The 22,119-nt window shown below is 47.3% G+C and overlaps 1 protein-coding gene across 2 annotated transcripts in view; it reads left to right on the top strand.

Moving 5' to 3' along the window:
• ULK4 (unc-51 like kinase 4) overlaps positions 1-22,119 on the top strand; it is a 2,742,936-nt gene that overhangs the window by 1,262,601 nt on the left and 1,458,216 nt on the right. For both annotated transcript variants that reach the window (XM_069648276.1, XM_069648275.1), the window contains exons 24-25: positions 14,293-14,414; positions 15,083-15,139. In XM_069648276.1, the coding sequence (XP_069504377.1) occupies positions 14,293-14,414; positions 15,083-15,139 (179 nt within the window). The remainder of the gene's footprint in view (positions 1-14,292; positions 14,415-15,082; positions 15,140-22,119) is intronic.

Genomic DNA, 22,119 nt, shown 5'->3' with positions numbered 1-22,119 from the left:
TTATTTAGCGAATTCAGGCCTTCAAGTTGGCACTATCAAGGGCTATCTCGCAGCGCTATCCATCTTTAAGCGCACTGCGGAAGAACCATCCTATTTCAAATTACCCTTAGTAATACAGTTTCTAAAGGGGTTAACTAACGTTTATCCCCCAAGACCATTCCAGGTTCCCCTATGGGATTTAAATTTAGTCCTAACTTTCCTGATGGGCACACCTTTCGAACCACTTCACTCTTGTTCGTTAAGATTTCTTACCCTTAAGACTGTTTTATTAGTAGCACTTACATCTGCTAGAAGGGTGAGCGAGTTACAAGCTCTTTCTTGTAAACCCCCTTATACAATCTTTCACAAAGACAAAGTTGTTCTGCAAGTGAAGCCTAATTTCCTCCCAAAGGTGGTTTCTGAATTTCATATCACACAGAAGATTACCCTTCCATCTTTCTATCCTCTTCCCCATCCGGGGAAAGAGGAAGAGAGGTTACACAGGCTGGACCCAAGAAGGGCTTTAAGTTTTTACATTAGTAGACTGGCTAGGATAAGACAAGCAGACCAGCTGTTTGTAGGTTGCACAGGTCACAAGCTGGGGTTACCGATAACTAAGCAGACCATTTCCAGATGGATCATTTTAGCCATTTTGGAATGTTATAAACTGGCAGGAAAAGAGTCCCCTCAAAATCTTAGGGCTCATTCGACCAGAGGTATCGCAGCTTCATCGGCCCTCAAAAGAGGAGTGCCGGTTAGAGACATATGTGCGGCTGCCACATGGTCGTCCGTCCATACCTTTACACGGTTTTACAAATTGGATTCCTCCTCCAGTCAGGAAACTAGGTTTGGAAGGGCAGTATTGCACTCTATTCATCAATAAGTGGAAGCATGAAGTCAGTACTCCCACCTCCAATAACAGAATACTGCTATGGGAGCCTATCTAAGATAGGGAATACGTCGGAGGACACAATCCCTTCGAAGAACAAGTTACTTCTTACCTTGTAACGTTCTTTCGATGGGATGTTCCTCCGACGTATTCCTTATCGACCCTCCCATCCATCCCCACAGTACTACTTCCCTTGTTGTTGCAGCTTACGCTCCTTCAGGGTGATTAGTGTAGTCCACAAATAATTATTGTGGGCTACAAAACAGAACTGAGCAACGGATGCTGCACGCGGCCTTTATAGGCAGGGTGACGTCGACGTCGATACGACGGCTGTCGAGGGACATCGACTCAGCGGACGTCGACGCGCAGCGCCCTCTAGAGAAAAAATTTCCGAGGCCAGCAAAGCTGGAAAGAGATATCTAAGATAGGGAATACGTCGGAGGAACATCCCGTCGAAAGAACGTTACAAGGTAAGAAGTAACTTGTTCTTCTCAAGCCAAACAAGCCAGCTAATGAGTGTGGTTCTTACCGTCCCCTCTCATTGATGAACGTGGACTTGGAAATGTATGCTAAAACATTGGCGAACTGCCTGCTCCCTTTACTGCCCCACATGATCCATAGAGATCAGGCCGGTTTTGTTCCTGGCAGGTCCACGTCACTTAATATTCAGTGTTTATTTAACATGCTGGCCAGATTGAACACGACGGCTGAGGCGGTGGTGGTGAGATTTGATGCCCATAAGGCATTTGATATGGTCTTGTGGAAATACTTGTTCTTAGTACTCGAGAAGATGGGTCTGGGGACCGAGATGCTCCGATATATTAGTCTCCTGTATGCCCTCCCATTGGCTAGGTTTAGTATGAATTCGGGCCTCTCCAAATTAATTGTGTTAGGAAGTGACACCTGGCAGGGCTGCCCTTTGTCTCCTATATTGTTTGCACAGGCCATCGAGTCCATGGCGGACCTTATCCAGGACCGTCATATACCACGCAGTATAAGACTAACTCAAGAAATCATTTATTTGTATGCGGACGATGTCCTTTTGTACATTAGACACCCTCAGACAAACCTTGACCCGTTCATTCGAGACATCACGCATGTGGGTGAATTCTCATGCTTTGTGATAAATTACACAAAGTCAGATATCTTTCCCCTAAGTGAGTGCATGAGAGAACCTATTGATGAATATCCTCTACACTGGGCCCCAAATATAATAACATATCTAGGGGTAGTGGTGACCAGGGATAAAGCCTCCCTTTTACAAGAAAATAATCTAGCGCAATAACAATAAGTAGATGTTAAATTGGCATGGTGGAGGTTGCTTCCCATTACACTGGCTGGCAGACTGGCGCTGGTAAAGATGATTCTCCTTCCCAATCTATTATATACATTTGTTAACGTACCTATATGGCCTGGTGGACAGACATTGTGCTTCCATATGACAGGGGAGGTTTCATGGTGCCGCATTTTCGAGGTTTACTGGCTGGCAGCCCAGGCCCAGTTTGCCACCTACTGGTACGGAGGCGACTTTCAACCACCTCATGTTAGACTGGAGGAACTTGCAGCAAGGGAGGCAGACCCTAGAAATTTTGATTATAGATCACAAGTTACAGGGACGACGGCCCATAATGATCTGGTGTTGGCTACGGTGGGCACCTGTCATACAATCTTGGTCAGAACCGGCACTATCCAGCCATACTATACCTAGTTTCCCCTATGCAAATTCCCGGGTCTGGGTCGTACGTGGTGTGGATCTCTGGCAACCCGTTGGGAGGACTGGCCTTTCGGCCACTGGCTGACAGATTTCCATAGGGGGAATTTCTTACACTCTGATTGGTCACGGATTGCAGGAAGTACTGCACTGAACCTGATGCAATATTATAGAGTTCGGGCAGCTGTAGCGGCATGGTGTGATGATTACCCTTCTGAACCTCCCGAATGTGCGCAGCTTGCGCTCATTGTTAATTCTACGGAATTTTTACGGGCTGCCGTTAAATTACTTTCTACACTGTATAACATGGTATTGAGTAAGGGGCAATACCCTGTACCCAGCACTAGAACCCAGTGCGTGGACAATTTGGGCATGTTGTTAACTGATCACCAACGGAAGAAAATATGTCTTCTCACCAGAAATGTGTCATTGAATGCCAGATTTAAACTTATGCAGTTCAAACTACTGAACAGATTGTATTACATACCTGAGAGATTGAGTGCAATGTATCATAATGACTCTTATGTATGTTTAAGGTGTTGTTTCCAAAATGAGAACCATATGCACATGTTTTGGAGCTGCACCAAATTGGTGAGTTTTTGAGAAGGGGTCCTTAAGATTATGTCTGAAGTGGGGGCATTTAAGGTGGAGCATTCGCCGGTGGGTGTATTAGATGGATTGTGGAGGGCAGTGCCGAGTAAATGCCTTGTATCCTTCGTAAATATGGGTTGTATTATATCCAAATGTTGTATTCTCCTGAGGTGGAAGAACAGGAACCCACCTATGGAAAGGGGTGGTTGTGTGATCTCACATGGGTCCCGAACTGTGATGTCTAGTCCCTCCACGTCGAAATCGAATCTTCCAACTGCCAGGCAGTCGGAAGAAAGTCGACACCTTGGTAAAGGTCTTTGCCTTGGGGAGTATTGCCCTGAAGGCAGCAAATGCCTCGTGTACATCCTCTAAGTTCTCCCACAATCTCTGGTGTACTATTTCAGAGGCACCTGACCACCTGCCAGAGGGGGAAGTCAAAGCTGGTTTCCTCGACATAGTGGTTGTCGGAAAGCAAATGGCCTGCCATGCGCTCCGAACAGGTTTGGACGCGAGTGACTGCATGGGTTGTGCGATGGGCACTCCTGCAGTCTTGTGCAGGTCGGCGTACCTTCGGGGGGTCAGGGTTCCCTGAATGTCCAAGGAAAATTGCTTGACATGGCCTTTGATAGGGAACATCTTTTTGCATCCAAGGCCATTGAGTCCCTAGAAAAATGTATGGACTCTAAGCTCACAGCCAAGTCATTGGGACTGGTGGTGCAGCAGCGATCCCTGGTGAAGTATCTGGAGAGAGCTCAAAGAGGCTTCTGGGGCGCAGTGGGAGTCAACGCTGCCTCTCTCCTCCCTTGCATATACCTGCCAGAGGGAACCTGCATTGCCCTTGCTTGGCCTGAGGCGCTTGCACCCTCCTGGGTAAGGTGGACTATCTCCTGCATGCGTGGCTCTTGAGAGGCTTAGGTAAGAAAAACTGGATGTCTTCCCATTTTCTCTCTCTCAACACTGATATAACTGAAGTCCTATTCTTTCCCTCCAACACTATTCCCCCCTCCCTCTCCTCCTCCTTCTATTCACTTTCCCTCCTCTAATCTTCCCATCTCTGACCACGCTCGCAATCTAGGCATCCACTTTGACTCCTCCCTCTCCTTTTCCCACCATATCTCACTTACCTCTCACGCCTGTCGCTACCACCTCTTTAACATTCGTAAAGTGCACTCCTCTCTCACCTTCCACGCCACTAAACTGTTAATCTCTTCCCTCATCTTCTCTCGCCTCTTCTTTTGCTCTTCTATCCTCTTTGGACTCCCTGCCTCTCATCTTGCCCCCCCTTAAATCCCTCTACCACTCTGCTATCCGTACCCTCTGTCTACTTGCTTCTCATGACTCCATTTCCTCCTTGCTCTCTTACCTTGGCTGGCTTCCCTTTCATTCCCAACTCAAATTTAATTTCCTCTGTCTTGTCTTTAAATCTCTTCATGACCTTGCTCCCCCTTATCTCTCCTCTCTCCTATCATTCTACACCCCTTCCCGCTCCCTCCGTTCTGCTGACCTTTTTCTACTCTCTGTTCCCGCGCCCCCATGTGCCTCTTCTCGCTTTCACTCCTTTCAGCTTCTAGCCCTCCTACATTGGAACTCCCTACCTCTCTCTATCTGCTCCATCCCCACCTTTTCCTCCTTCCGTGCTTCCTGGAAATCTCTTCTTCTCCATTCCCCACCCTGAAACCGCTCTATCTCTCCCCCACATGTCTCTCCCCTGCTTACCTCTCCCTACCTACTTCCTCTCCTATTACACTCACCTGTCGTTTCCTTTACAGGCTAATTGCTCTAGTCACTGTTTTGTTGGTTTGACTCATGTTTTATAATTGCTTCTACTGTTATAATCTACTTTGTATCTTGTTATAATGTGTAGCGCTTTGGAGTAAAACCCTATATAAATACAAATACAAATAAGAAGAGTGGAACCTCTATCAAGAGGTACTAGAGGTGCTGTTGGCTGCACGCAGAGCTTCCATTAGGTCACGTTATGCGTGCAGATGGAAACATTTTGTGATCTGGTGCAAGGTGAGAGGAGTGGACCCCACATCAAGCCCCCCTTCATTGGTGATGGAGTTTTATTTGGCCCTAGCTAAATCAGGATCTACAAGTAGGCACAGTGAAGGGTTCTCTGGCGGCCCACTGTCAATTTTTAAGAGGACGCCAGAACAGGGTTCCTTCGTTCCCGTTTGTGTGATGGCAGTTTTTGAAAGGTTTCGTTCATTGCTTTCCTCCCTCGCCTTTTGTGTTCCGGTGCAATCTTTGGGAGAAAAATCCATAGAAAGAACATTACTGGTACATATTTCCTCCATCTCCAAAAGCAGTGCTAGTTGCCATGCCAGCCAAATAATCTTCATGACAACCTTAGTCATCTCTCTCATCTCTGTAGCAATGTTTTTCCACAAGGTGAAGCTAAAGCGCCACCATTTCTCCCAAAATCAAAAGGTATACCCCTTCCCCTTGAATGACATGCCACATACCTCTGCCACTATCCTTTCCTGACCCTTACTGTCTTTGGGGCTAAAACCTTGGTCCGATGAATACTTCTAACTAGTAGCATAGTGGGTTAAGTGCTTACCCCTTCACATCTGTGTGAGTGAGGCTGAGTGTTCCTGTGTTCATGTAGGCTTGTGACTTGAGGATCTAGGTCACAAGTATCCTGACTGCCGCCTTCAAATCTCATAAGGACAGACCAAATTGTTCTGGGTCGCATGAGTTTTAATTCACATTTGAAGCTGAGGCTTCCTGGATTTTATCTCTGCTGGTGACAGAAGTTTCTTTTCCAGTGGAGAAATTGAACGACTCGAACAAGGAGCCCGGCGCTATTGGCAAGAGGGACTGAAAGCGTTTACATTTAACTCACCTGCCGCTTTAAAAAAGTTATACTGTGATCATTTAGTCTGAGATATCGCTTGCGACTTGCTTTTTCCTCATCTGAAATTGTTCCTACATATTAGGGGCAGTTTTGCCTTGAATCTGTAAATTGGTAGATTTATAAGAAAGTGGTATAAATAGAACCTCTGAAACCCCTTTGACTACCTTGGTGGCATTAACCAACCAAGATCCGTTGGCTAAGGGGGGGGCGGGGAATTCCAAACCTAAAACAAACAAACGGATACAAATCACTTCATTTTGTCAAGTACCAGAGGTAGTGTATGACCAGCATAGTCCTTTGACCCACCTTACAACATCAGTTTCTGGATGTGAGACCACAAACATATTCACAGATGTCCGCACTGGAACTGTCATAATTAATCAAAATCACCTTGCATCTTCTGCACCTATTGAGGTGTCTGTTGATGTTGTCGCTCCTCATTAAAATTCTTTAACTGAAAATATTGATACTGGTGACAGATTAACTGCAACAACTGTGACAACAGCTCCTGGTGTGTTTCCTATCAATGCCTGCCTATTAGGAGTCAGGACGGATACTGTCATTTACAAGAACCAGGATAATTCAATTGTCCTCGATGAATCATTTTTGCGTCTGTGTAGGGAAATGGGTGATCTTGGTGATAAAAGCGGGCTTGATTACACTGCGAATGGTATCCCACCTGAGGTGTTAAATCAAGGAGGTGTGTTGGATTGGGATACACAAGTCCAGCTGAGAAAGACATCTTTAAAAACCACAAGCACAAATGATTCTTTACTCCCAGAAACAGCCAAATGAGTTGCGACTCGCATGTACTGCCTAATGTGGAAAGACTGGGCCCGCCTTCTCTTTCAGCCCTACACTTGGTTCTTGAGACATTATTAATATTATACGACATCATTAAGGACATTGTTCAAGATAATTAAAAAAAGATTGAAATATCCAATTATAAAATACAGCCCTTGTTGGATTAAGTTAGCAGCACCAAAAATAATGGATGAAAATGTAAATTGAAGGCTTGGCTCTTGATTTGGACATAGATAATCTAAATATGACAATGCCAAACAGAGATGAACAAACACCCATCTAGATTAGACAAACAACAAATAGTCCTACAGTCTTAGTAAAATGTTTTACCGATTTGAGTGCTTCTCCAGTGTGTTTGACTCGCCAAGAGTGGAGTCTGGTATTTAAGACGGGGGGTCTCAGTGACACCCAACAACAACCTGTGACAAATGGCTTAGAATTAATGCCCATGGAGCGCTGTTGCACTGTGACCAAGATGGCATCTCTAGCTTAGAGCTCCCAAGCCTGCAGTCGATGGGGACGAAAGTTCTCCTGCTTCCATTAATCCTGCAGTAACTTGACGCAAATATTGTGCTTCCGACGTCTCTAGTGGGACTCCGGTCCATTCCAGTCTAGATCAAAGATCATGGAGCTTAGAGCAAGGACCAGACACCCCAGCGCGCACTACGCATCTGTTATGCCTCGGCAGGCTGTAACGACCGGCCAACACAACCAACATTACTGGTACGGCTTGCCTTGATACACCTGAGCCCTGCTGATTCTCTCCTCCCCCCCTGGGGATTGTTATCTGCTGTGTTGTGCGCTGTTGCCTGGATCGTTCCCTGGTGGCTAATACGCGGTCCCGGCACCAAGTTACGGGACCAGAATCGCAGTGCCAACTGCGGCGGTTCCTTCATGCCCAGAGGCGCACCTACACGGATCTGCTGTCCAAAATCACTGCGGCTCCCCTGCCGTCACAGGGGAGGACATGCTGAGGGACACCGGAGCTCTGCTGCGCTGACAAGACACTCAATCCCTATCGCTGCGCACCATCTGGACAGGCGAGACCGGCGGGGATGGTTGGTCTGCAAGGGCCGGTAGAGGTAGGTGCAGTCTAGCATGAGGCGAGATGCGCTTGTCCACTCACTCATCTGCCAGGAGCCATTTCTTTAGCAACCTTCTCAGCCTCAGGCCTGCTATCTGGCTCCACTCTTCTCCTGATCTTGTCTACCCAGCTAATTAAACTCTTAAGGCGGCCCGCCTCCCCAGACCATTACATGGAGCATTGGACAGGTCTCTCATGACACTGGCCTGTCCCAGCAGCGGCGGACCCCTAACTGGACCATCATTGCCTATCAGGTGCTGCATATTACGCCAACCACATAATCCAGCCTGTGCCCTGGGGGCAGTCACCGGGTGGCACATTGCTGCACCACTGGTACTCGAGATTGAGGAGCTCCACTCCAAGCCTGAATTAAACTGTGCTACCATAAAACCTCTGCCTATCACACTTTGTAAGGCCCCACCAGCCCCCAAATACCGGACTATCTACACGGGCAATCGGCGAACACGGAACTGTGCTGCCTTTAACACTCCCAACGGAATATCAGAGCACTCTGGACCACTACTGTTATTCTGCTACAGTACATCACATCGGCTACATAGCCCATCTTCTGTGCTGAGAGCTCTACGGCAATCTCATTGTTGGCGGCATGGCATCCCATTCCACCGTTTGAGCCTGCCAGAGAGTGCCAAAAATCAATGCTCCATAAATGAATATACCAAATCCGCCCCAAGCAATCGACAGATGGTGTATCGTCCACAGAGAGGCGGCAGCATTCCCAATGGAACCCACCGAAACTAAATGCATGATGGCGTGCATGCAAGAGGGGTTCACCAAGGTGCACAGCAAACTTGATGACATGACCAGCTCCATTTACTCTATAAAAACGTGCATCGACAAGAAAGAGCATCGGCTAGCGGAGACTGAAACGCTCGTGGGCACTGTGGAGGACGATGTGTCCACAATGAGAAGTTAGCTTCCCACTCTGTCCAGGCGGGTGCTGCAGATGGAGAAGAACAACAACCACCTTGAGTCACGCTCCCGCTGTAATAACATTAGCATCATTGGCGTTACCGAAAGGAACACGAAAACATCACTGGAGCAGTGGATAGTCTATCCTACTCCCATTCCTCGGTAATCCAACATTATCGCCACAATTTGCAATAGTGCAGGCCACAGATCCCTGGCACCTAAGCCCAGACCCGGTGCGCCTCCACGACCAGTCATTGCCCGCATCCTCAATTACAGTGACCGTGATGCGCTTCTTCCTGCAGCTCGTGAGCAAGGAGTCTTGATGTTGTGCTCAAACAAGATACACATGACTTCAACTGATATATGTTGGTTATCCTTCGATCTGTACCTAAGTCCTAAGTTGAACCGGTGGGTCTGAGTGGTGGCTTCCCCCATGCAATGTTGCGTTGATAAGTTGGGGTGGTATATGTGGGAATGCATCTCCCAAGTTTCTAGTGGAGTGAGGCTGGGGGTTGCAGGGATGGTTGGGGTTATTAAAGTTGGTTAAATTGCACTTGACACGCACAACGCTCACATACAATGGAGAGATGGGTGGGAGGGGCAGACTGACAGCGAGGGAAGGGCTTGATCTAGACACTGCGAGGGTGGGCAATGTAGATCTACTTGCATCCAGATGGGAGATATAACTGGCCTACGTTGGAATCTCCGGGGCCTGGGTCACTCAATTAAACAGAAAATACACCTGCATGTTGAGACACATAAGGTCCAAATCCTGTATTTACAAGAAACACATGCCCTCTCACCAATTTGCGATGGATTTGCCAGAAACTGGGGGAAGAATCGATTCTATAGATCCTACTCCTCATAGTCCAAGGGGGTTATGATATTGATACATCGATCTATCCCATTTCAATGCAGCCACACAAGAGCGGACACACTGGGCAGATATGTTTTGGTGTATGGGACTCTTGCAGGCAGGGAGATGCTGTTGATAAATGTATATGGTCCCAGTGTGAACAACCCTTAAATTTATGTGGATATTTTACATGAACTAGCTCAGTATCCACTGGTCCCTATTTTGTGGGGGGGGGAGATTTTAACACCATCCTAGACCTGGAATTAGATCCACATGCACTCACAGAGCCCCCACCCGAGCCGCCTCCACTATCAAAGAAGGTATGAACTCCCTAGAATTCGTGGTTGCTTGGTGAGCACTACATACTTCTGACCGCGCATATACTTTGTACTCCTCCATCCATGACTCCCTCTCCCGCATTGACATGTGAATTATCTCTAACACATGGCTTGGTGGGGTCAGGGATGTTGCCATGCTTCCTCTCACCTACTCTGACCATTCTCCAGTTAGTATCTCCCTGACACGGCCTACGCTCGCTAGGCCTCGCAGCATCTGGCGCTTTAAACCACTAGTCCTGCAGGATGTTGCATTTACATCCACCATCGACGACCACGTACACTAGAATGTAGGATCAGTGCCCTCGCCTAGTACAGTCTGGGAAGCCTTTAATGTTTACTTTCGGTGGGGATCGCGATGTCGACAGAATTTAGTGTCCTCAAGGCAATTCGATATAGTATAACACAATGGGAGAATAAACAGCGTGAACTAGAGCGGGAATTGATTGGTGACCACCCCGCAACCACACTTGCACAGACTAAAGAGGCATTAGATACCTTTAGAATCCATTCAGAGTGCAAAGTAAAATGTTGTAATACTCCTATGGCCACTAGGAAATATGGAGAGGGGGATATACCTTGCAGGCTGCTTGCTTGTATGGCACGGCAGGAAGGCTGCACTGGCTGTATCCTACTCGTATGGGACACATCAGGTGACCTGGTCCACACACCTGTGGCCATTGACATGGTTTTCGCAGGGTTCTATCAGGACCTCTACACCAACAAAGACACATGTACGTGGGAAGAGATTGACTGGTTTCTGACCCACTCAGTCAAATATCATAAGACACCAAAGCCCTCCTGGATCTCCCAATCTTGATAGTTGACTTTACTAATTCAATTGAACATCTGCCAACTGGGAAGTCCCCGGTTACGGATGGCCTAACTGCTGAATTGTATAAGTGTACAAGGAAACTCTTGCCCCATACCTCCTCCAGTTATGCCGTTCATTGTCCATCCTGATCAATCGGGATTCATCCCTGGTAGATCGACGGCACTTAACCTTCGGCGCCTCTTTAATATGCTGACGCAGATTGACCCTAAGACTCATGTGTTAGCAGCCACATTAGATATTCAAAAGGCATTCGACTCCATCTCTTGGCGGTTCATATACGCTGTATTGTCAAAGTGCGGGTTCGGTCAGGAGTTCCTCAAGGCCTTACACCTCCTTTATGCTGCTCCAGCGGCCAGGGTTAATACGAATGGGCTACTACTCTTGTGACTATTTATGATGGGTCGTGGCACCCGTCAAGGTTTCCCCCTGTCGCCTCTAATATTTGCCATTATAATTTAACCCTTGGCAGACTTAATAAAAGTCAAACACAGACATTGTGGGGTCCAGTTGACAGCTGAACCGCAGATCATCTCCCTCTACGCAGCTGATGCATTAGTGTACATTTGGAATCCACAGGAAAAATTACATCACATTATTACAGATACATATTAATGACAATCAGAAAATTCTAGAAATGCTTAAGAACTGCAATACGGCTGATTGTTGGGCTCTTACTAGACTTAAGGTTGGTGGCTCTAGAGTGAAAAAGGATGTTTCTTGACGCATCCAGTAGAGTGATCGGCCTGTAATTATTTGGATCATTTAAAATTGGGAGAATCATTGATTCCAGCCATGTCGTTGGTAAAGATTAAGTGGCATAATTTGACCTAAACAAGGCCAGAAGGGGTCCAACCCAAAGATCTGGATCGTTCTTGATGACAACAGGAGCCAAGTCGTCCCGGCCAGGCACCCTTGACACCTTTGTTTTTGATACAGCCCATACAATGTAATCTACGTATCATTGACAAACTACAGGCTCTATCAACCCCACAATCTTATCATAAAATTGTGTCACCCCAGCTAATTTAGCATCCTTGAGTGAATACAATTTGAGAGACCGAAATAGTTGGCTGTCGTATCTGCGGATTATTACACGTTTTCTGGTGAGTTTTAGACCATGTTTGGGCACTGCTCTCAACGCCATGATTATAGCACCTTTTCAAGCGGCTGTTAAAAAAGGCCCTATGAACATTACATTTATGGCATCTTTAGATATGAGCATTGCCTTTGACAGGGTAAACATTAATAATGTGGGGTGTAACTTTGAAGCTGGTGTAACTCCTGGCAGCTTTGCATGATGGTACCTCCATTAGGGTGAGGTTGACAAGAGGGGACATGGCGACCGGAACAGTTAAGACCTATGTTGGCCTCAAGCAGGGCTGTGTCTTGGCCCCTGCCCTCTTTAAGGCTTACATCTCAGACACTAGCGGACTATGGTCATCAGGCATTACCTATCCAGTCAGGCTGTGTCATCTTAAGCTTGACTGGTTGGCTTTTGCTGATGATCTGATATTTTTCAATAAAACACTAATCGGTTTGCAGAGGACGCTCAACCTTTTTTTCCACTATGCTACTGAAAATAATCTTCTGGTGAACGCAGACAAATCAAAAATAGTAACTTTTACTACCAAAAACAGACCAAGAACTATGTATTGGAAGGTGGGAGAGCAATGGTTGGAAAGAGTTCTTGCTATCAGATATGTGGGGTAAAATATGAACAATAGTAAATCAATCGCCGAGTGGCAGAGCTCTTTGAGAGCCAAATCCCGGCCATTGATATACCAGCAAAAAAGAGTATATAAACAATTGTGCAAGTTATTGCATCTCGTATTAATGCGATTCTACTTTCCCAAAGTGGTACCGTCATTCCTCTACAGTCTGGATATGACTGTTGGATTTGGGCCTGTATCTAAATTCCTTAGAGAGCATAATCTGGAAGGAAACCTTGGGCTTGTCTAAATCGATCCCAAATGTAGTCATTAGACACAAGTTGGGCTTGATCTTGCTGCAATACTGGGTCTTATGGAGACGACTGTTTTGCTACACAACCTCCAGCAAATTCACTGTATTTGGATCTTGTTGAAATATTTAAAAACACAGTCCCTGCCATCTGTACATTTGTTTAAAGAGAAGGCGATCAAGCTTTTATATGACATCCAATCATCAGCAGAGGAACTTGTACTGAACTAAAACAAAGTCTAAATTATTCATTCTGGACTGGTCTATAACTATTGACAGTTTAAATTCCTTTCAATTTTATAAAGAATATGCAAGATTTTCAAGGAGAAGAGATGCTTTACCAAATTAAATGCATCTCTTTCCCTGTAATAAGGTTTGCTGTTTTTACCTGCGTTTTCACTTAAACCAGCTGCCCACTCTGGAACATTTGGGCTGCTGGAATCAGACTGAATCGAATCTGACTTTGAATTGTAGACGTTGCAAGTGTCCACACACTCCATAAACACTTAGGCATTTTGTCTTAGAATGTTCAACAATAAAAAAGATCATTTCAAAATGGTAGCATCAGAGGATGAGCTCTGGTTGGGAGAAATTATTTGGTCAAGTTTGATGTGGGAAGATAGTGTGTCATTGATTTTGGCATTGCATAGTTTTTTTTATAGAGGTGTTCAAGATTATGGAAGAACTAAGGTAGATTGCATTAGTATGTATGCGTTCCTTTTTATATTTCATATGTTTGCTTTGTTATTTCTGGTCTTAGCTTTTTATCTTAGGTGCAACTGTAAGAGTATGTTTCAGTATATGTATGCCATAAGTTTCTTTGTTTTGTATGTGAAAGGTTTACATTTTATAAACCAAATGACAATAAAAAATAAAATAAAAAAAGGTTAGAATCTGGCTAGGCCTCTCTTCCTTCTGAGGTCGACACATTTAGTACCATTACATTGGGTAATAGTGACACCTATTAGAGTGCTTAAAAGGGATAGGAATCTGTCATAAAGTTCTATGTTATTGTCATGCATTTCCGCCAATACCGCATGGTCCGTGTCACTTGTGCACTGCTCATACTTCTACAACTTTTGTTTAGAAATTCTTGATACTCATTTCCAGTTCATCTGAAATTACTTTCTATTCATGTTGAACTCAGCGGAATAGAGGCATTTCTCGGTTATCCAGATTGGCTCTCTTTCCCTGTGCCTTTGTCAAGGGGAACATCTCTGTGTGTCAGCAAGGCAGTTTGAAGCATTGACCCGCCATCCGTGTATTCTGAATTCTACTGGCTTTTGTGTTTAGATACCAGTAAAGGGTGTATGAATTCAATCAAGCTTTTGTACATCTTTATAGATTGAATCATTGTTATCTAAACGACTGAATAATGTCTTAATTTCTGTGATATGACTGAAAGATTGTTTCTTTTGTCTCAGCGGTACAAATGTACGTGCCCTTTCTCTTACAGGTGATGTTCTTGGTGCCTTAGCTACTGTGTCAGGACGTAAGCACCCATCAACGATTCAAGCTAAGCAGCTCAAAGTATGCCTTCCCATGACACCAATTGTGCTTCATTTGGTGACATCCCAGGTACTAATTAATTAATATATGTATATATCTCTTTACCAGAACCTAGCACCCGCACTCCAACTGTATTGCCCCAAAGGGAAATGTAATGTAGCTCATGATAGGCTGCTTAGTTGACTTGGTTGATGGGAGGGATCTGATCTACTGACTACAATACCAGTCCATTTTCCTTACAAACCTCCATAACAGACGGGAAGGCTTTTGCAAAGGATTTCAAACCCGACTCCCCCAGGGAAGGTTTTTGCGCAACTGGCAAGCATTTTCTTTTTGTGTTGGACCACAATCCACCAACTAAGTTAAAATTTTCTAATTTCAGACGCGATCAAGCTGGTAATCCGGTAGACCAGAGTAGTCCACTTTAGCACAGTTTAGTTTAGCATTTACCAGAAAGCCATCAAAGTACATATTTGGAGCCATGAAGGCACGTTGTTAATATGGCTTAACTGTCAGCATTTATTTGTCCAAAGAGTAGACCACAGCATGTCTAAATAAAATATATTGAAGCAATGTTAATGTAAAGGCCGCTGGCAGTTTAGGCATCAGTAAAAAGGCCTACTCTGCCAGAGGCAATATCTAACTTAGGAAACATCTGTTTCATGTTTTTCTGAGAAAAATCGATGTAAAGCATTTTATAAAATTCATGCTGATGTGTTAAATTCTATTTTGACTAGGTATTCCGTACACAAATTGTAACAGAAGAGTTTCTCGTCAGTTTTGGAACATTACTTGTAAGTAACTTTTTACATTTGTCTTTAGCTGTTTATAGCCACCATATCTTCAATAATTGAAAGTTGACGGGGAGAAAATATTTCAAAGTCGGTTTTTTGCTTTAATGGTTTTCGCTCCATAAATTTGTTGTTCCTTGTTGGGTCTACCTACATAGCGCTTTAGCTAATGCTTCCCAGTACTCTTGCTTACGTAAATAATAATAGATGTTGATGCTTTGCCAGGCATTGTCATGTTAACAGCCGAACATGTTACTTACTGACGGCATGCCTGCTCACTTAGTCACCACCTCGCTTCTACATTTCAGGAAGGAGCTCAAGACCCTCCTCTTCAAGGAATGTCTCCTCCCAACAATGAGGTCCACACCCCCTCCACTGCCAACCTAACCTGGGACTGGGGATCTTCTCCCCCATTTTCCTCCCCTAGTTGCTTGTAGATCACCTGCTGCCAAATTGCCTGTCCTCCCTCACTGTTAAAATCCCACTCCCTTGTATCTCTGTTTCCCTAAGTGTGTCCTTCCTCCTATGACTTGTAAAGCACCCTGTTGCTTCCCAAAGGCAAGTCTGTGCTCAATAAACACCCTAATAATAATGATATGAATTATTACATTTTCCACAGCTCCTTCCTGTATATGCCTGTGTCACGGGCATGTAGTACAACACAGTGTAATGTTTATGCAGCATTGCCATCTTTTCAGGACATCCACATGTTGGGAAACTTCTGAACATGCAGGTGCCAAGGCTTGGGTCTGCAGCACATGCACTTGCATGCTGTGCGACCTAGGCTTCCTGCACAGTCACACATCCCTCTTCTCTAAAGTCTTAGTCGAGACATAGGATAGGACAAAAATGGCAGTTGGCTGGGGGTACTGTTGAGCAAACCATGGGTACCAGTTTTTCCATAAATCACAAGGGAATTCCCATCAGAATCCCAAGATGAAACAAATATTCTCCAGCATGGGGTCTGGCATGGATTCACATGCTCATGAATATTCCCTGTCGTCAGGCTGGGAATCCTTGGTAAAGAAAAAAAAATCAGTTTCATTTCTGAACTGTCTTTCTCCTAACAACCAATCACTGGTCTCTGGGTCATACTGCCCACAGCCAATGACTGCCCTCTACCTAAGCCCCTCCTCTGGCAGCCATCTTCAGATTTTTACCGCAAGTTCAAGTGTTGGGAGTCCTTGTGCTTAGCTCTAGAGCTTTTACTGCGTTTTGCGCTTTTTGAAAGAGTTTACTCTATTTTTTCGGTCAATCGAGCTTCGCGCTCCATCGATCTACCTTCCGATTTACAGGGACCCGTTTTTTTGGATTCTTCAGCGCCCCTCAAGGGTGAATTTCGTCGAGTTTCTTCGTGGAGGATTCCAGAAGTTTCTTCAAGGCCAACGCTGCGTGGACATGTCGGAGGAAAAGAAGGATTCGGCTCCCCTTTTCAAGATTTGTTCTGACTGCGGCTTGCGGAATATCTTCTCAGACGACAAGCATTCCAAGTGTCTCTACTGCCTGTACCCGGACCCAACGCACGTGGAAGAGGACTGTGCATTTTGTCAGGGGATGGTTTCCCGCACGCTGAAGGATCGGAATCAGCAGCTCAAGGAGTGGCTACAGGCCAAGGCCCTTGCTCTGGGTGGGTCTCAGCAGCATGCCTCCCCTGCTACCAAGAAAACTGAGCGGTCGTCTAAGACCTTTGACGGTGCCCCTCCCACAGGGGCCCAACAAAAGGCCAAGCACCGCGAGTCCACTGTCACCGGGAGCGCCGTTGAGACGGGCTCCTTGGCGGCCAGGGCAATTACAGCATCTCCAGCGGCTTCGGTCACCAGCCAGCGCTCGGGATCTCCATCAAAGAGGAAGTCGGACCATCCGGGCAAGGTTTACTATATACCAGCGCCGCAAGGCCAAGAGGAAGACTGTCCTTTTGGTCCCACTTGTGGATGACATTTGGGACGAGGCGCTGGCCCTCATGAAGAACCCTTCCATGGCCCCGGCGAAGAGGGACTGTTACGATAAGAAGTACAGGGTGCCGGACTCTGCGCCCAAGTGCTTGCAGACCCAACCATCGCCGGACTCTGTGGTTTCGGCAGCAGCCACGAAGAAGTCTTCAGGCTCCTCCTCCTCTTTGGCGGCCTCCATCCCCCCACCCCCGCACAGTGTGGGGAAGAAGTTGGATGCCATGGAGCGACGAGTTATCTCATCGTCGGCGACGACCATCAAGACCGCCAATGCTCTCGACATTGTGGCCCGCTACGACCGGGAGCTGTGGTTCAAGATCGCTCCCTTCAAGGACTTCCTTTCCGATGTCAAGAGGTCGGAAGCTTTGGACATTCTGCAGGAAGGCGAGGTGGCGTCGGACCACACCATCACGGTGGCCACGGACATCGCCGACACAGGGTTCCGCCAAATGGGCAACAGCATTTGCCTTTGTCGATGGGGCTGGCTGAAAGTCACCAATTTTCGTCGGGACGTTCAGTCGAGTGTGTTGGACATGCCCTTAGACGGGGAAAATTTGTTCGGGAAGGCCATGGATGAGTCTCTCCAGGCCATCAAGACTGACACGGAGACGGCTCGTGCCTTGAGCACGATTCAACAGCGACGGCCGTCCTTTCGGACCTCATGCAGCAAATTCCATGGATCCTCCAAAGGTTTCAGTGGAGGTGCCTCGTTTTTCTGTCAACCCTCCCGCTCTTCGGCCCAGGAGAGCAACAGGGGCCGTTCCAAGGCCTTCGGAGGAGGACATCGTTGTCGCCAGGGTCCCCAAAGCGGCTCCTCGACGTCCGAGCAGGATTGAACCGGCCGTGGCGTCGGGCCCTGTAACGCTTACCTGGGACTCTGCGGGAGCATAGTGCCTTCTCAGCTAGAGGATCTGTTATCTGGGCTCTTATTTTGTGAAAACAACAATAATAACAATAGAACTACTGTAATCTCTATTTGCGTGAAAAAACTGTTGTGCAGTGTGCCTTTTGATAATTCCCTCCCTTCTCAACTGTGCTTATGATTTGTGGAGCTCGCCATCCTGTATTCTACAGGGGCGTGTTGGTTTGAAAACTGTTAACTTGAGAGGCTGCAGTGTTCAAAAGATTTTTGGCAGAATAATGTTCTTGCTTTTTAGAGTTATCTTGGGTGAGTTTTTGGTGAAAAATATATAGTTCGTCAGATTCTGAGCAGTCCCTAGGTTGGAGAGATCTCTCTTTCTAAAATGCTCCCTTTTATTTTGCAGGTTCTTGGTTCTCAGAAAAGGGTAGATGCTGCGGTATGGCTGCGACTATACTCGGTTTGAGGAAATGTTTAATAAACGTAAGTTCGTTTTACCGGAGTAATTGCAGCCTTCAGAGAAGAGCGTGGTAATAACTAAGCGAAGAAAAACTTGCTGGGACTTCAGGTAAGCAACATATGTAAAAACATCTTTTTTCTTTTTCACAAGTTCATTCATTAACGAAAATACCTTTTATTTTGCAGATTTTTGGAAAGCTGTAGATGAAATACCTTCAGGCGATGCAGAGATTGCTGAAGAAAACCTTTGAATGAAGGCACTGCGACTGCGAACGAAGTCTGCTGTGAGGAAGATGCTGCGGCTGCGACGGAACTTCTGACAGAAGATGCGAGAATACGAAATAAACTGCTGACTGAGGAAACGCTTCGGAAAAACTTTGGTTCGGTAAGTCTTTACAACTACAACAATGGAATTCTGTTGATTTTCTGTGGAAACTTAACTTTGTTTTTCCTTTGACAGGTTCTGTCAGGAGATCGCTGGTAGCGTTACCCACTGTCGCGGAGAAGACGCGAAGCGAGCCCTCCAGCGGAGGCGGGGCTTAAGTAGCTCCCTCTGCAACAGGTGTAGTATGTGCTGTGAGTTAACAATGGACTTGGCGGCAGCCATGTTGAGTGTAGGAGAAAACAAATGTAAGTGCTATGTGAGCCTATGGGTGCAATGCTATGAATGAGACAAATGCCATTTGTGCCAGGCTTGAAGCCACTGTTGACCCACTGACTGCTATGAAGTTCCTTGCTTCCCTGGTTTTTCTGAATAGGAACTGTCCCTTTGCTGGGATCACAACAGGCCCCCACCCGTGCACCCCGGTGGGAGGCCGGCTGGCGAATTTCATCGGCGTGTGGAAGACAGTCTCCACCAACCGTCGGGTGCTGGACGCTCTCGCCCACGGACACACCCTGGAATTTCAACGGAAGTGTCCCCCTATACCGCCGGTGGCCCGGCAAGAAAACCACATTCCTCAGAGGCTTCGGGGCTCCGGATTATTTTCTCGTAAAAATGAAGAGCGGTGGCTGGAGGCCCATCCTAGACCTCCGTCGTCTGAACAAATACATCAAGTCCCAAAAGTTCCGGATGGTGACTCTTCAGCATGTGCTTGGTCAGCTAAAAGAAGGGGACTTTGTCATCAGTGGACTTTGAGGATGCTTACTTCCACATCCCCATTCACAAGGGACATTGCAAGTTTCTACGCTTCGTGGTTTAAGGGCAGCATTACCAATTCAAGGCCCTTCCCTTCGGATTCAAGTCAGCGCCAAGGGTTTTCACAAAATGCCTGGCGCCGCCACCCGATGAGGACCATCCGCCTTCTGTCAGAGCTGGGGTTCTCGGTGAACTGTGCAAAGTCCTGCTTGACTACATCGCAGGACGCGCTGTTCCTGGTATCCCGACTCAACACAGTATTGTGCCTGGCGTCTCCGTCGGAGGAGAGGATAGCAGCCATCTTGGGTAAGTTACAACGGCTGTTTGCCCTGAAGAACACAAGGGTGAGGTCCATCAAGTCTCTGCTCAGCATGATGTTGTTGTGCATATACCTCTTTCGACTGTGCAGGCTACGGATGCGTCCACTGCAGGAGTTCCTCGACACCTGTTGGCTTACAAGTGTTGGGAAGCTACGAGGACATCGCACTCAACGAGAGTTTCCGTCAAGCGATACCGTCGTGGAGAGTGCGCGCATATCTGTCCGCAGGCGTGGATTTCCAGACCCCACCTCACCAGGTGACGTCACGACGGACGTCTCCCTGGAAGGATGGGGAGCGCACACCGGAAGTCTTCACGCAAGAGGCCTGTGGCTACCGGAGGAGAAGACGTTGCACATCAACGTGTTGGAGCTGCGGGCAGTGTTTTGGGCCCTCAAGTCCTTCCTTCCATCCCTCAAGGGCAAGGTGGTACGGGTCTTCATGTACAACACCACCACAGTGTTCTACATCAGGAAGCAGGGGGGGACCAGATCCCCGGCGCTCTCCAAAGAGGTGCAGTACCTATGGCACTGAGCCATAGCCCAGGGGGATGTTCCTCATCCCGTTTCATCTGGCAGGAGTGAAGAACACTGTCGCCGACTCTCTCAGCAGGGAGCTGCACACTTGCCACGAGTGGGAACTTCGGCAGGACCAAGTGGATCACCTGTTCCGCAGATGGGGCAATCCTCAGATCTGTTGGTGACGGCGACGAACACCAAGTGCCGGAGGTTCACCTGCAGGTTTCCCCAGCCGGGGAGCATGGGGGACGCATTCTCATTACCATGGGACGGCCTGTTTCTGTATGTGTTCCCTCCACTGCCATTGCTTCTTCGACTCATCTATCAACTCAAACGGTCCTGGTGCAGGATGATCCTCGTCGCACTCCCCTGGCCGTTGCAGATATGGTACCTGGACCTTCTCAGCATGTCATCTTTCCCTCCAGTCAAGCTTTCAATGGTCGCAGATCTTCTCGCCAGGGAAGGAGGCGCAATTCTGCACCAAGACCCAGGATAGCTTAACCTGAAGGCCTGGCTCCTGCAGCTTTCGAGTTTGGGGGCTACGATCGACCAGCGGACTGCAAGGAGGTCCTTGCCAAGGCGAGGGCATCGTCTACTCTTAAATGCTATGGACATAGATGGAAGAGGTTCTCCATGTGGTGCCGTAAACAGAAGATCGATCCTCTACGAGTCATGACTCCGCTGGTGCTGCCGCTCTCCTTGGCCAAGTCTGGACTGGCGCATGCCTCCATCAAAGTTCATCTGGCAACTATCTCCCACTACACCAGATCTCCAGGATGGTCGTCGTTATGTTCACACTGTCTGGTTAAGGAGTTCGTCAAAGGACTGTTCCGTTCGTTCCCACCGGTGAAGGCATCAGCCCCGGCATGGGAAATCAATGTGGTGCTGACTAGGCTCATGGCTCCTCCGTTCGAGCCTATGCATTTGGCGCCGCTGAAATCTTTGTCGTGGAAAACAGCTTTTCTTGTGGCCATCACCTCTGCACGACAAGTGGGGGAGATCCAGGCCCTCTCATGTGTAAACCACCTTACTTGTCATTCCACGAGATGAGGTTAGTGCTACGGATGCACCCATCTTTCCTGCCCAAGTCGGCGTCGGACTTGCATCTAAACGAGCCCTTGGTGTTACCTGTATTCTTCCCGACGCCTTCGTCGCCGGCTGAGAGGAGTTTGCACTCGCTAGATGTGGCTAGAGTGCTGAAGTTCTATGTGGACCGCACAAAGAGTTTCCGGAAGACGTCCCAACTTTTCGTGAACTTTGGCCCTGTGAACCATGGGAAGGCCCTCTGCAAGGCTTCCATTTACAAGTGGCTCTCGGGCTGCATCACCCATTGTCACTGGTTGGCAAACCGACCGTTGCCTGGCCGTCCGGGAGCCCATTCGACCAGAGTGATCGCTGCAACTACGGCGTTCCTGTCTGCTGTGCCCCTCCCTGCTGGACATCTGCAGGGCGGCTACGTGGAGGTCGACGCACACCTTCACGAGATTCTACTGCGTCGACTGGGATTCCAGGGAGTCGGCCAAGCAGTGCTGCGCAACCTGTTCGCTTGAAGGTGAGCCTGGTGAGGAGGTAAGAGATGCTTATGTTGAGCCTTTGCCACCTCCCGGGGTTGTGCATGTGTGTACTGCAAAGTATTCTTTATTCATGAGCATGTGAATCCATGCCAGACCCCATGCTGGAGAAGGAACAAGTTAGGTACCTGTAACTGTTGTTCTCCAGCATGAGTCTGGCATGGATTCACAT

This window comes from Ambystoma mexicanum, chromosome 2q (assembly GCF_040938575.1).
Source record: "Ambystoma mexicanum isolate Mex_15411 chromosome 2q, UKY_AmexF1_1, whole genome shotgun sequence".
NCBI classification, from domain to species: Eukaryota; Metazoa; Chordata; class Amphibia; order Caudata; family Ambystomatidae; genus Ambystoma; species Ambystoma mexicanum.
Note: the sequence above shows the minus strand (reverse complement) of the source record. Positions and strands in the feature narration are given on the sequence as shown.